This window comes from Polyodon spathula, chromosome 6 (genome assembly GCF_017654505.1).
Source record: "Polyodon spathula isolate WHYD16114869_AA chromosome 6, ASM1765450v1, whole genome shotgun sequence".
In the NCBI taxonomy this organism is placed as follows: Eukaryota; Metazoa; Chordata; class Actinopteri; order Acipenseriformes; family Polyodontidae; genus Polyodon; species Polyodon spathula.
The window spans coordinates 5054069-5065883 of record NC_054539.1 but is presented as its reverse complement, the minus strand read 5'-3'; the positions used below and the strand labels follow the sequence as shown (position 1 = coordinate 5065883).

The following is an 11815-nucleotide window of genomic DNA, read 5'->3' as shown; positions in this document are numbered from 1 at the left end:
TGTTCCAGCCTCCGTTTCCTGGGTTGCCAAGGGGTTGTTGCGGTGAACCGGGATACAAATAACAATTAGGCATTCCAAGGAGAAAAAAAAGAAAAACATTGTCGTTGACAAAAGAAAATAATTAAATAAATAAATAAACATGTTGCCTAGTTCTCTACTTCTGTTGATAACAGAAACGAAATGCATTGTGCTAGAAAAAACTAATCAACAGTAGGCATTGATTTTTTCTATTGCATTTACCACGTTCAGCAGGTGAATGTATAGATGCTGCTCAGTTCTAAATGCAGGTCTGTTTGTTCATGCAGTGCCAGCATTTTTCTTATCAAGGCATCTGCTTATATAGACTCTAGACTTGCACATTATTTGCAAATATTGTACAATAAGGTATGTAAAGGTAACAGTGCACAGATTGAAGTTCGTTAATTGAAAGTTTTACAAGAAACATTATTTTAAAACGAGATGCACATATAGTTACAATTACAATCTTGAATTGCTTACACATCCTTGATGCATGGTGTCAGTGCTACCCATTATCTTGAGCAAAAAAAATAAAAGCAGGATGTCAAATGAAGACCTTTCCTAGGAGTAAGAGAACCTGCTGCAAAGATGGATGAGGAAGGGAGTAGTACGAATGAGACAACAAAACAGCAAGGTGAATATGAATATTTGAGGCTATGTTGCAGGAATGTTACTATATTGCATTTATGCATGCATAAAACAAGTCACTAAAAGCATTTTTCCCTTAGAGTCCACAAAAATACAATTATTTACCATTTGCCTCCCTCCTAGCATGTTACTCCTTTTTTGAGCAAATAATTTTTATTGAGCAAAGCCATTATATTGTCTTGTAAGGCAGCTATACTCAGTCTTGTCTGTAGGGATCTCATCTGAAATCTTTTTATGAAATGAAACACATTGTTACCAAGGTAACCACAGCTTTTAAAAAAAATATATATACGTCATCATTTATTGTAAGTTATTGCTCATGAAGCAATGGCTGTTTATGCTTATTACCCAAAGGAAATTGGTTGTGCATTAATATAATTTGATTTAATTTTGGGGAATAAATCTATTTATTAAAGGAAACCTTACTGAAACTAAGTACTTGTAACACATTTTTTTGTTACCACTCTCATTCCTGTATGTTAAAAAATCTGTTACAAAACATTAGGCCTACATTTATTACAACATACTTTTATTGCCTGTGTTAATTGCAATAGTTTGAACAGATTTGTGAATACAGCCATGTAATTATCATCCCCTGGTGATGTGAATGTAGTGGACACTGCCATATCCGGAGACCTAGGCAATTCAATTTGAATGCTATAGTGTTACCCAAGGTACTCCCCTCTAGATAATAAAGCAGACAGTTGCTGCTGAAAGCTGAGGAGTCAGTTATTTCATTTCCTGTTCCGTAATGAGGGGTCAGCCACATCTCTAGTCAGGATTTTTTTTTTTTTAATTCAGACTGGGATAAAACCCTTGGGATCTCGTTTTAGAGCAGAAGATTGGCAAAAAGAATAGAAGCCTCTTAAACACTACTTTCACAGGCTTATTTTTATATGGTTTCTCCTACTTAACTTCCCAAAATCAAAATACAATACACTTTAAAAATAGCATTGTATTTATAATTGGGCAGTGAAAAGGACAAGCTAGGTTGGGTAAATGGATGGTTAAATCTTAGCATAACAGTTTTAGTGTATAAATCAATCAGGAAGCTATTTCTCTGTGCCAGTTCCTTTTTTTGTCACATTTACACAGACTTCAATGTGTTGTTTTCTTTCATTAAGAGCGACGAGTCTCTCTTTACATTCAGCAGTCATCTCCAAAAACAAACCAAAAAAAAAAAGTTTGATTGAAACAATCTACATGTTAATGCCTAGTTTCAAATAAATTTAACAGTAAGAATTATGGCAATACCGTCACCGTAATATATATATATATATATATATATATAGATAATATATATATATATATATATATATATATATATATCAGTTAAGTCTCATAGAGTGGTGGTATTCGGATTTTCCACTGTAAAATGAACTCCACAGTGCTACAGTAACATGCTCTTACGCAGCACTTCCATTAGTGCTGGTACTGAAGTTTTTGAACAAAGAGGAATTGGAAAGCAATTTTAAACACTTAAATAACTTAAATAATTATAACCCACAATGAAAACGTTTACAGAAATAGTCTTACAATTCCCCATTCATGAAACATTATTTTGCACCAATGACTCATTTCTGTGCTCGGCTAGCTCTCTACCAAAAGTTTAAAACTCACAAATAGCATAGTACTGAAAACTTCAAGAATGTTTTCAAAATAAAAACATTTACAGAGATCTAGATACCCATCCCCCATGCACTGTAGACACGTACTGTGCTCACTAAACAATATTTCACAATGTAATTTCAAGACCATTTTGATTTTTAAACACATTAAGAAAAAAATCTGTGGAGGCTTCTGTTATTCAGTTTGCAACAAGGCCCCAAAATCGCAAAAGTCAAACCAGACAACATTACCTGAGAGTGGTGTTGCTAGGTAACGCTCATGGAGCAAGCTTTCCAAGCCTGCGAAAGAATGACCAGGGAACATTAACAAGACAGGCAGCAAGAGAACAAGCTCTGGTGAGAAAGAGCTCAGGAGACTGATCACCTTTAACCTAACAGAAGGGTTCTTGCCTTGCTTTACCTATTAGAAATTAACTTGCTTACTTGCTGGATATTCCAGCAATGCCCAGAGAGGCACATCCCTTTCAGATCTGGTAGTTTGCTGGGTTTCAGCTGATCATACTGATCCTAAATAGTGGAAGAGCTAGTTTAGCTGATTCAGTTGGAGTTACATTTCCTGACAAACAGTCTTGCAACTGGAACTAAGTCAATCCATGGTTCTTTACAGTGTTAAATGCATCTCATTTTGTAACACTTTACATTAAGTGTATCTAATTACAGTGTATTGACATAGTAGTTACTTAGTAAATACATGTGTAATGTTCTTAATGTGTAAAAAACCACACACATGTCTTATGACTGTATACTTATTATAATGACTAAGCTACTGCCCATTGTTGAGCCTTCATGCTTCACATCTGTGAGAAATACAAAACCCCTGAATATTACAAAACAATCACATGCAGACACTCAGCAATAAGCATAGCAAAAATAAAGCCATGTTATCTTAACACTGCCAATGAAAATGTATCACCTCCAGTCAGTCTAATTGAGAATCGCAAAATCTGTATTTTCGTCTGGAGCGGCTTGCTGAAAACTTAGATATTAATTGGAATGTCAGCTTAACCTATGTAACTCAAACCGAATAAAGACAATATTTGAGACATTGCAGAATGAAAACCTCAGAGCCCAGAGTGAAGTGATAATTGTGCAGAAGGTAAGAAAACTACAAGCAATGAGGTTATCACTGGAATAGAAGCAATTGCGTCCTAGCTGCTCTGCTCCTGTGAGGAGCTTATCATTTATTTAACACCCTTCCTGCTATCAACATGTCTTTTATCCCAGCAATTATCTATCAGTCCATGTACTTTCAATCATTTCTCCCTCATTTCTCTTACAGTATCATTGCCGGAAGTCAAGAAGCTTTCAAGCAGGAGGAAAATAATAGGCTCAAATGTTACTCCTGGCTCAGGTCTACCCCAAATGACCCTGTGCACGACCTTGGCTTGCTTTCCGAGATCCTCCCACCGTGTCTCATTGGTTTGATCCCCCGTGAGGGTCTATTTTAGGCATTGCTGCAGAAATCCCTTTGCAATCCAGTTTGTGTTGAGTCTTTTAATTAGGTCACTTACACCTGCAGAGTCCTGACTGTGACAAGCAACATTACTGTTCTGGTAGTTTGTAAGCAAATATGAGAAAACAGCAATGCTATTATTACACAGGAGCAAGGCACAGCAATGCCGTTATCACTGTTATGCTACAACGTTTTAAGTGTTGGAGCATTTTACCAGTAAGCAGTGGTTTTAGTGTCGTCTCTCAGCCATGCTTTATTCGCCGTTCTGTTGTTGAGTAATAACAGAACGGCTGACCTCTACAGAACTCTGGGTCTACTCTAAACATATGTGCACCTAAGGGGCTGATTAGATCAACCTCATTGGAAAAAGCCACAGGTTCATTTTTAAAACATTTTTCAGCACTGGGGAATCATCTTGGCTTGTATAACCCATCTATCAAACACTCTTATTTCACAGGACAGACATTACACAAACGCATTCAAAACTGATCTTATTTTTCACATAAATAATTATTTGGCATTGATGGAGGATTTCAACACTAATAAAAAAGGGTAGATTTTTTTAGTTAGTTTCATCAAACTATTTTATTGACCAAATCAGATATTCTTTTAGGATTAGCCCCCATAGCAGCTGAACAATCAAAATCAAGGAACATAGACCAAGCAGAAAAAAGAAGATTGAGATACTGGCAACCGTATTACATTCACACACCACTCATTAAAAATTACAGATCTTTTTTTTTTTTGTCTAATCCCAAGTCATACAGCATAACAGTTTCCATAAGTATGTGAATGATAATATCATTTAAGAAAAACTTAAACAATGAGAAGTCATAGGATACAATATCACCACCATACAGTAATTACAGCATAGAAGATCATAAATCATCTTGCAGTTAACTAGGCTGCATAAATGACCCAGTCTATTTTTTAATACTCAGTGAAACTCTGTCTTCCGATTGGGAACTAAATTGAATGTCATCTTTGTATCTCCCAGCCGTGTGTTCATGCGGAAATATTATACCAAACCATTCTGTTTCATGGAGGTAAATCGTAGCTGTCTGCCTACTTTCCAGTGTCAGAATAAAGAGTATATTAAAATGCTATAAGAGGAACATGTCCCAATAGAAACTGCACATTATTAAAGGAACGTGTCAATAACCCTCATAGTGATGGAAATCAACCACCATGCTGACACAATCATATGTAGTGTGTATTATATATAATACTAAATATGGACTGAGAGGAGGCGTATAATAGGAAATTATGGCCCTCAAGAGAAGAACTATAGTTACCAACAGGGGACTAAAATGCCCGAAGCCACAGGTAACTATACATTCTCCCTATGGACCTTTAGTTTCCCACTATGAGCCGAGATCTGCAGTCCAGATTTGCTTCATGAATCAGTCAAGAAAGCAATGTGTTTGAAGTCCACAGCACAGTTATTACAGGTTTTTTTGGCAAAGAACTGTCCGTCATAGAAATCTCGAAGGAATCAGTTGAGTGAAATTTTGAATTGGATTTGTTTGAATTTCAGGAAGGCAGAAAACACTGAAAGCGAAGTTTTTCTGACAATTTTGGTGTTTGCAGTGTCTTTGTTTTGTGGTATATTTTATAATAGGTTTCCTGTTTGCCATTTAGCTTTGTTGTGTAAAGAGAGGAAGGATGTTCAGCGTGATTACGTCATTTGAGTGATGACTATTGACCGTAAGCAGCATAACGGGGACAACTGTTAGGTCTATTTTGGTCATGTGATGTGGTTTTAACCAATGACAGAATTATAATATAATATAATTATAATATAATGTGTGTGTAATGGGCAGTGTCGTATGATACACTGCCGTTACGGATTGTGTTCATCCCGTTGATGAAATGAGGTTAAAAGCACTAAAACCGTTATACCTGGATAACCAGTTGAGCCTATGCCCACATGCTTTACACTCATACAGACGATCTCTAACAGCAGTCTACCACTCAGTAACCGGGGGCCTGTGGACCATGCAAGGGAAGGCATAGCTCGGATAGGTATGGGTGGCCACAGTCCAAGAGCCCTGCATGCTCGGCTCGAAGACCCGACAGCGCACCATCGCCCGCAGCCAGCATATGAGCCTGTCTTCGGTGGTGGACAAACCAGGGGGACCCACCATCAACATGGACTACTTCAAGTGGCCAGAAGTGGGGCAAAGCGCTGAGAGACTGAGCACTCCGAACTGCTGCAGCAACAAGTGGGGGGCGTGACCTGTGGACTCTGTGAGTGTGTGTTGCATCGGTTATTGGTTGTTTTTTGTTGTATGTAGTGAGTCCTATCCCACAAACATCATTTAATTTACTTCAAAACAGATAACATGTTTTTTTTGTAAAACAAACAAAAAAGAAAATGACCACGTACATCATTTACATCAATAACAAGCTCGCTTTAAATCAACTCTTAAAACCTACCTGTTCTCTCTTGCTTTCCATGCTCCTTAAGCCTGATATCTATTATTAGCTGCTGCCTCTATTTCACATATTGTTACTATCATGTATTCTGCACTTTCCACTGTATTTATTGTATTATTTCATGTATTATGCACTTTCCACTGTATCTACTGTACTATTTAATGTATTATGCTATTATCATGTATTATGTACTTTCCACTGGTATATCATGTATTATGCATTCCTCTATTTGAAGTATTATGTATTTTTATGTATTTACTGCATCTTGTAAAGCGCTTTGTGATGGTGTTCCACTATGAAAGGCACTATATAAAATAAAGATTGACTGATTGATTGATTGATTGATTGTTTTTGTTAGTTGTCTTTGAGAATGCTTATAAAAGCCACTGCGTTTAAATGTGGGAGCAGTTAAATTCAGATTTTTGCTTCCTCATCCACAATATTGTCGCCTTTAAAGCACCTTCTTTAATTACCCAAGTCCTCTCTAGCATATCACATCTGAGTTCATCAAAATGATATGAATTACATGCAGTATACGCTTATAGAATATAGTTCCTAGTGACTTGCCCCCTCAACATCTGTTTATAAATTACATCAAAGCAAGTAATGTAGACAGTGATATATAAATCATACAGTATATTATTGTAATGCAATATTAGTAGTTTTGATTTCAAGGCTGCTGGAAACCTAATACATCTATCATAATAACCCCTCTACCATAGTTCATAATTTACAATCGAACTGAAATTATTAAAATACTTATTTGTTTGTGTCCTTTAAAAAAATAAAATCAGGTTTTCACTTATTTCTCGGCGGGCGGGGGAGGGGTGGTAATCGTATCTTACTCATTGCTGGTCGCGTTGAAATGGCTTCATTGGCTGCTTCTGTGGTGAAAGCTGTGTATTTCTGACACACCATAGTTTCCTTCTCAGGTCGGGAACGAGAGCGTTTACACAGTCGTTAATACAATGGATTGCCCATTTCTCCTTAAGCTTTGACACATTTCACTCGTTTAACAAACCACCTTTAGTACACGTTTTTTTTTTCTTTGTGGTATCTCGTTTCTTATAGGGAGCATAGAGTTTCGTAATAAAAGGAACCGTTCAGCATTAAGGTAAGTATTATTTCAATTACATTGCTGTAGTACTGTACTGCGAAGGCGGAGTTTTACAAACTAGCGGTGCTCTCTAACTGTAGCCAAATGCGTTATATAATCATATACAACCCAACTATTTCTTGTCGTGTTTTTATTTTTATTTTTTTATAGATGTTAATAATTGAAATTGAAATAACATACCGGTAGTATCATTGTAACCATGTTATTTAAATTAGCCTACACTATGCTGCACATTCACATTATTACACAGTACAGTACACCCAAGTTGGTTTATAGGCTATGAGTATGAATGACAATGGTCTTGTTTTTAAAGGGATGAAGAGATCTCCTGACGTGAGCCCCAGAAGGCTTTCAGATATCAGCCCTCAGCTACGGCAGCTGAAATACCTGGTTGTGGACGAATCAATCAAAGAGGATTTAAAATCTTCCAGGTCTGTGGAAGACATAAACAGCGCATGCATCGGACTAACTTCAATCGAGGAGAGGATTTTAAGGATCACGGGGTACTACGGGTATCAGCCGTGGACTGCAATTTACAACAGTAAGCTCTGATTTCATTTGCTACTCTAGGTGTGTTTGAAACTAATTTTACATGGAATGTCCGAAACAAATCAACGCGCGCATGTTGCATAGAAATAATAGGCTATTATTAATTTATTCACAGTAATATTTAATAACTGTTTAATTGAACAAATACGGTAACCATATACTGTAGTCACAAAGGCGCGCAAACTCTAATTAAATATGTATCTGGTTCACAGCTTCTGTCTACTGGAAATTAGTTGACCCGTTTAGGTTAACAATAGCCAACCAAAATGATGATAAAACTCATTACATGTACCCTAAATCATGCCCATATATAGAAGCTCATAAATCAAGCAGTAAATTGGAGACCGTTTTCTAGGCTGGGAAAAGCTTGTGTCTATTGATTTATTATATATGTATATTGAATAAAAAAAGGTTAGCTAAACCATATTCATGAGCAACAGGTTTCTTCTAGGACAGCAGAGTTCATCATTTTCACAGGGACAAATGCCCTTTTGACAAGTGGCATCTATCAAAAATCCACAGTAGTTCATTGCTAGCTTTATTTATTGCCGACCTGTTCACAGTACGTTTGCATAAAGTTGAATAATATTTAAATACATTTTGAAATATTTTTTTGAGAAAAAGAGCCTTTTGGGTGCCAGGTATATGTTTGTTTTTCCAATCTCTTTTGCTGCAGTATGTGTGAGTGTGCAATGCACTGACCAAGGGAGGAGAGCCAACTTTTTTCTACTTGACTTTTCTTGCAGGCTTTGAGATTTAAGTGGAAGTTTTGCCTTGTTCAAGGTTTTTATACCTGTCATTCTGATAGTTTATGTGTTTTGTCAAAAGTCACATACATAAATATGCATTCCAAAAAAAGATTGTAAAAAGTCAGATTAAACCTATTTGTGGTTAATTATGTACTTAAAAAAATGTATATGGTATTACAGTAACTTGAGACCATATGTTCATTAGTGGAAGCATCTAACATTACCTTGACAGTGCAGCTCAGCATGCTTTTTCAGACCACCCTTGAGGGTGTCGTCCAGTTATGAGGTAATGGAAAAGAAACAGAGTCCCTGCAACACAGAGCATAAGACGGTCCCCAGTACCTGTGGAGCAGGACTAGAGCAGGAACCAAATAGCAGTGAACTGAGAAGGAAACCAATGAAGGAACCTTTATGTGCAACTTGAATCAATGCATGAGCAATGGCAAGAAAACACAATTAATTAAATCACTGCCTCATTGAATCACATCATTACTGTAATAAAAAAAAAAAAAAAAAAAAAGCTTTTGTCTGTCTGTTGCAACTAAGTCAGTTTCCTGAGTGCTGGTGTTTTTGTATTGTTTATCAATGTGGTAAGGATGGATAATTATAACAATAACTACACAGTTATTGTTTTGTTTATAACTTGTATTTTGGCCTTCGTGCCGTGTTTATTTTGCTCCTGTGTTTTGTGTTATTTTGTTAAATAAACGTGTCCATACGCGGTTCAAACTGCAGCTTTCTGTCCGTGGGTGTAATTCCTGCCGGTAGCCAGCCTGGGCCGTGATGCTCCTTGTCATGCAGGGGTTCCTATGTTTTTGTACTGTTCCTGAGTATTTCGTCTGGTTTCGCAGATTCTGATTTACACTAATCTCAGACTACCTGTCTAAGGCACTGTTGGATAGTCCAAGGTTAGTGCTAGCTGGGATCTGTGAAACCAGCTTTTATGTATCTTGTGGAACTTTATGTTTCTACTGCTAATATAATGCTAAAAGCAGAATAGGAAAGGTTAAACACCCCTGAACCTCTTTGATTGCTCAAACATCTGCAACAAGCATTTATTGTGGTGTGCATTGTTACAAAAACCTTTTTCTGTTACATTCTTTATTGTGCCAAAAACCTCACTGTCCCAAAAAAGAGCATCGTGCATGCACTTCGAGCTGGTCAGCAAAGCATGGTATCAAACTTTGTTTGGGCTTGTTTTCAATCCCCTTGGGTGCCAGTATTGAAAAACTGTGATTCCTGTTCAATGAAGAGAATAAAACAGGTTGTTATCCATATGAGTTGTTGGGATCTGTTTCTAGTAATAAAGTTAACAAGGTCCCAAAAACTAATGCACTTTCTCTCCCTAAAAATGCAGCAACAATCAGTTCTCTCGCCATCATGCATAGTTTTATACTATGTCAGGAAAACAGATTTTTTGCAATACAAATGAAAATATAATTTCTTACCTAAAACATTTCAACCAGAATCCTGAACTAAAATTGTGTTGATTTAATCTTCTATTTAATTGTCTACATTAATTAAATGTTAACCACATTACTTTCTTGTTCATTATTCCGTGGGGAGTCTTTGGGTATTCCAGTCTGTTTTTATTGACCTGTTCTGGATCCAATAGACAAACACATTTTGTTGTTGGATTGTGGTTATAGGCAAATCTGGTTAGGGATTTTAAATTATGAAGCTTTGGCTTTGAAAAAGCACACCGCATGAAAGAGTTTAATAATGTAGTTGTATTGCATTAGCACATTCAACAGCATACGTGGGTGATTGGTTAACTAAACTGTACAATTACCTCAGTCCTCTGTATTTTAGTTTAGATTTCTAGCCCAATATTTTATCCGAATGCAGGCTAAAGTTGATAAGATATTTCAGGTGAAGAGACTTTACAGCAAAGCATTTTGTGGTGAAACTCACTTACCTCTGTGTCACTGTGTGAACCAAATAAACACTGCTGTTTCTGCTTGAAGCAGTAAATTATATCTTCGTTTAACATGCCTTCTTGTGATGATAATATCTAGGGAAGTTTTCAGGTTTTATTTTTTATCACATGATGTACCTTTAAACTTATTTTGAGCTAATTCTGTTTCCTAAATAAACTCAAAAAACAGTGTCACTTGTTTTTACCTTCATATCTAGACTGAGCGTGCTTCTGTTTCACTTCATTTTTATTTTTGACAAAGGTGATATATTGCGTTAATTGCTCATCGCTGATCCTAATTGCATTTCATTCTTTTAGTCGCCTAGTTTATCATTTTGCTGTTGTTATTTTCAGTCTTTTAACAGGGTGTGCACACTGATAGCAAGTGCATCATTTAAAATCAACAACTAATTAACATTTAAAGGGAGGTAGAGATTTGGAAAATAAAAAACAAAAAGTTCAACCCTAATGATGTTTTACTGTAAACATTATAGAGAGCATATTTTAAGAGCATAGTTGGTTCAAATGCATGTATTTTTTTTTTACACCCCCATGCTATTTTGTGGTTCATGGGACTCTAAACCTTTAATACCTAAACCCCCCCCCCCCCCCCCCCCCCCCCCTCCTCCGCTCTCCACACCATACTCTCACCCACAAAGCCCTGTTAATGCAGTCAGCACCATATACTGCTAATATGAACATGCACTAAAATCTTTTCACAGACTCCCTTTAAGAAAATCAATGCAATATGAAATGGGAATGCCTCGAGGCAAAGCCTTTTGTTTTATTGTAGTTCTCCAGCAGAGAGCTGTTCTTTCAGTGTAAATTTGTATTTTCTTTATTATATTCCTTACTCTCCTCCTGTGGTCTTAGTTTTCAATGTATTTTCCCCTTTTCCCCTTTTGGCTTTGTTTAGTTTCACTTTAGTTTTCTTTTTCTTTTTTTTTTTTAACCTGGAAAATGTATTGAGATCAAAGACGATTTGCAGTGGGGTGTCCTGGCAAGACAATGAATATGTGCATCTCAGTTGTATGCAATCAAACAAGCATAGTAAAATATACACCCGAGCATCACTGCAACAAGCGAATACAGTACAGAAATGTATTGAAATGAGGTTGTAATGACAACATCATCCACAGAGAAAAAAAACAAAAACAACTCAAGAGCATTTCAGAATGTCGCCTGGTTCAAAAGAGGGTTGGCTCAGGGATGACTCACTCATCTTGAGAATCCTCTAAGCCACAGCGCTATTCGCATTGACAGCATAGGTTGACCAAGCTTGCCCTCAAAGTGCAA

The 11815-nt window shown here is 36.7% G+C and overlaps 1 protein-coding gene across 1 annotated transcript in view; it reads left to right on the top strand.

Annotated features, from left to right (window-relative positions):
- The first annotated feature begins 7096 nt into the window (after nt 1-7096).
- LOC121316715 (putative thiamine transporter SLC35F3) overlaps nt 7097-11815 on the top strand; it is a 56175-nt gene continuing 51456 nt past the window's right edge. The window contains exons 1-2 of the mRNA XM_041251815.1: nt 7097-7300; nt 7617-7844. Of these exons, the coding sequence (XP_041107749.1) occupies nt 7619-7844 (226 nt within the window). The 5' untranslated portion in view covers nt 7097-7300; nt 7617-7618. The remainder of the gene's footprint in view (nt 7301-7616; nt 7845-11815) is intronic.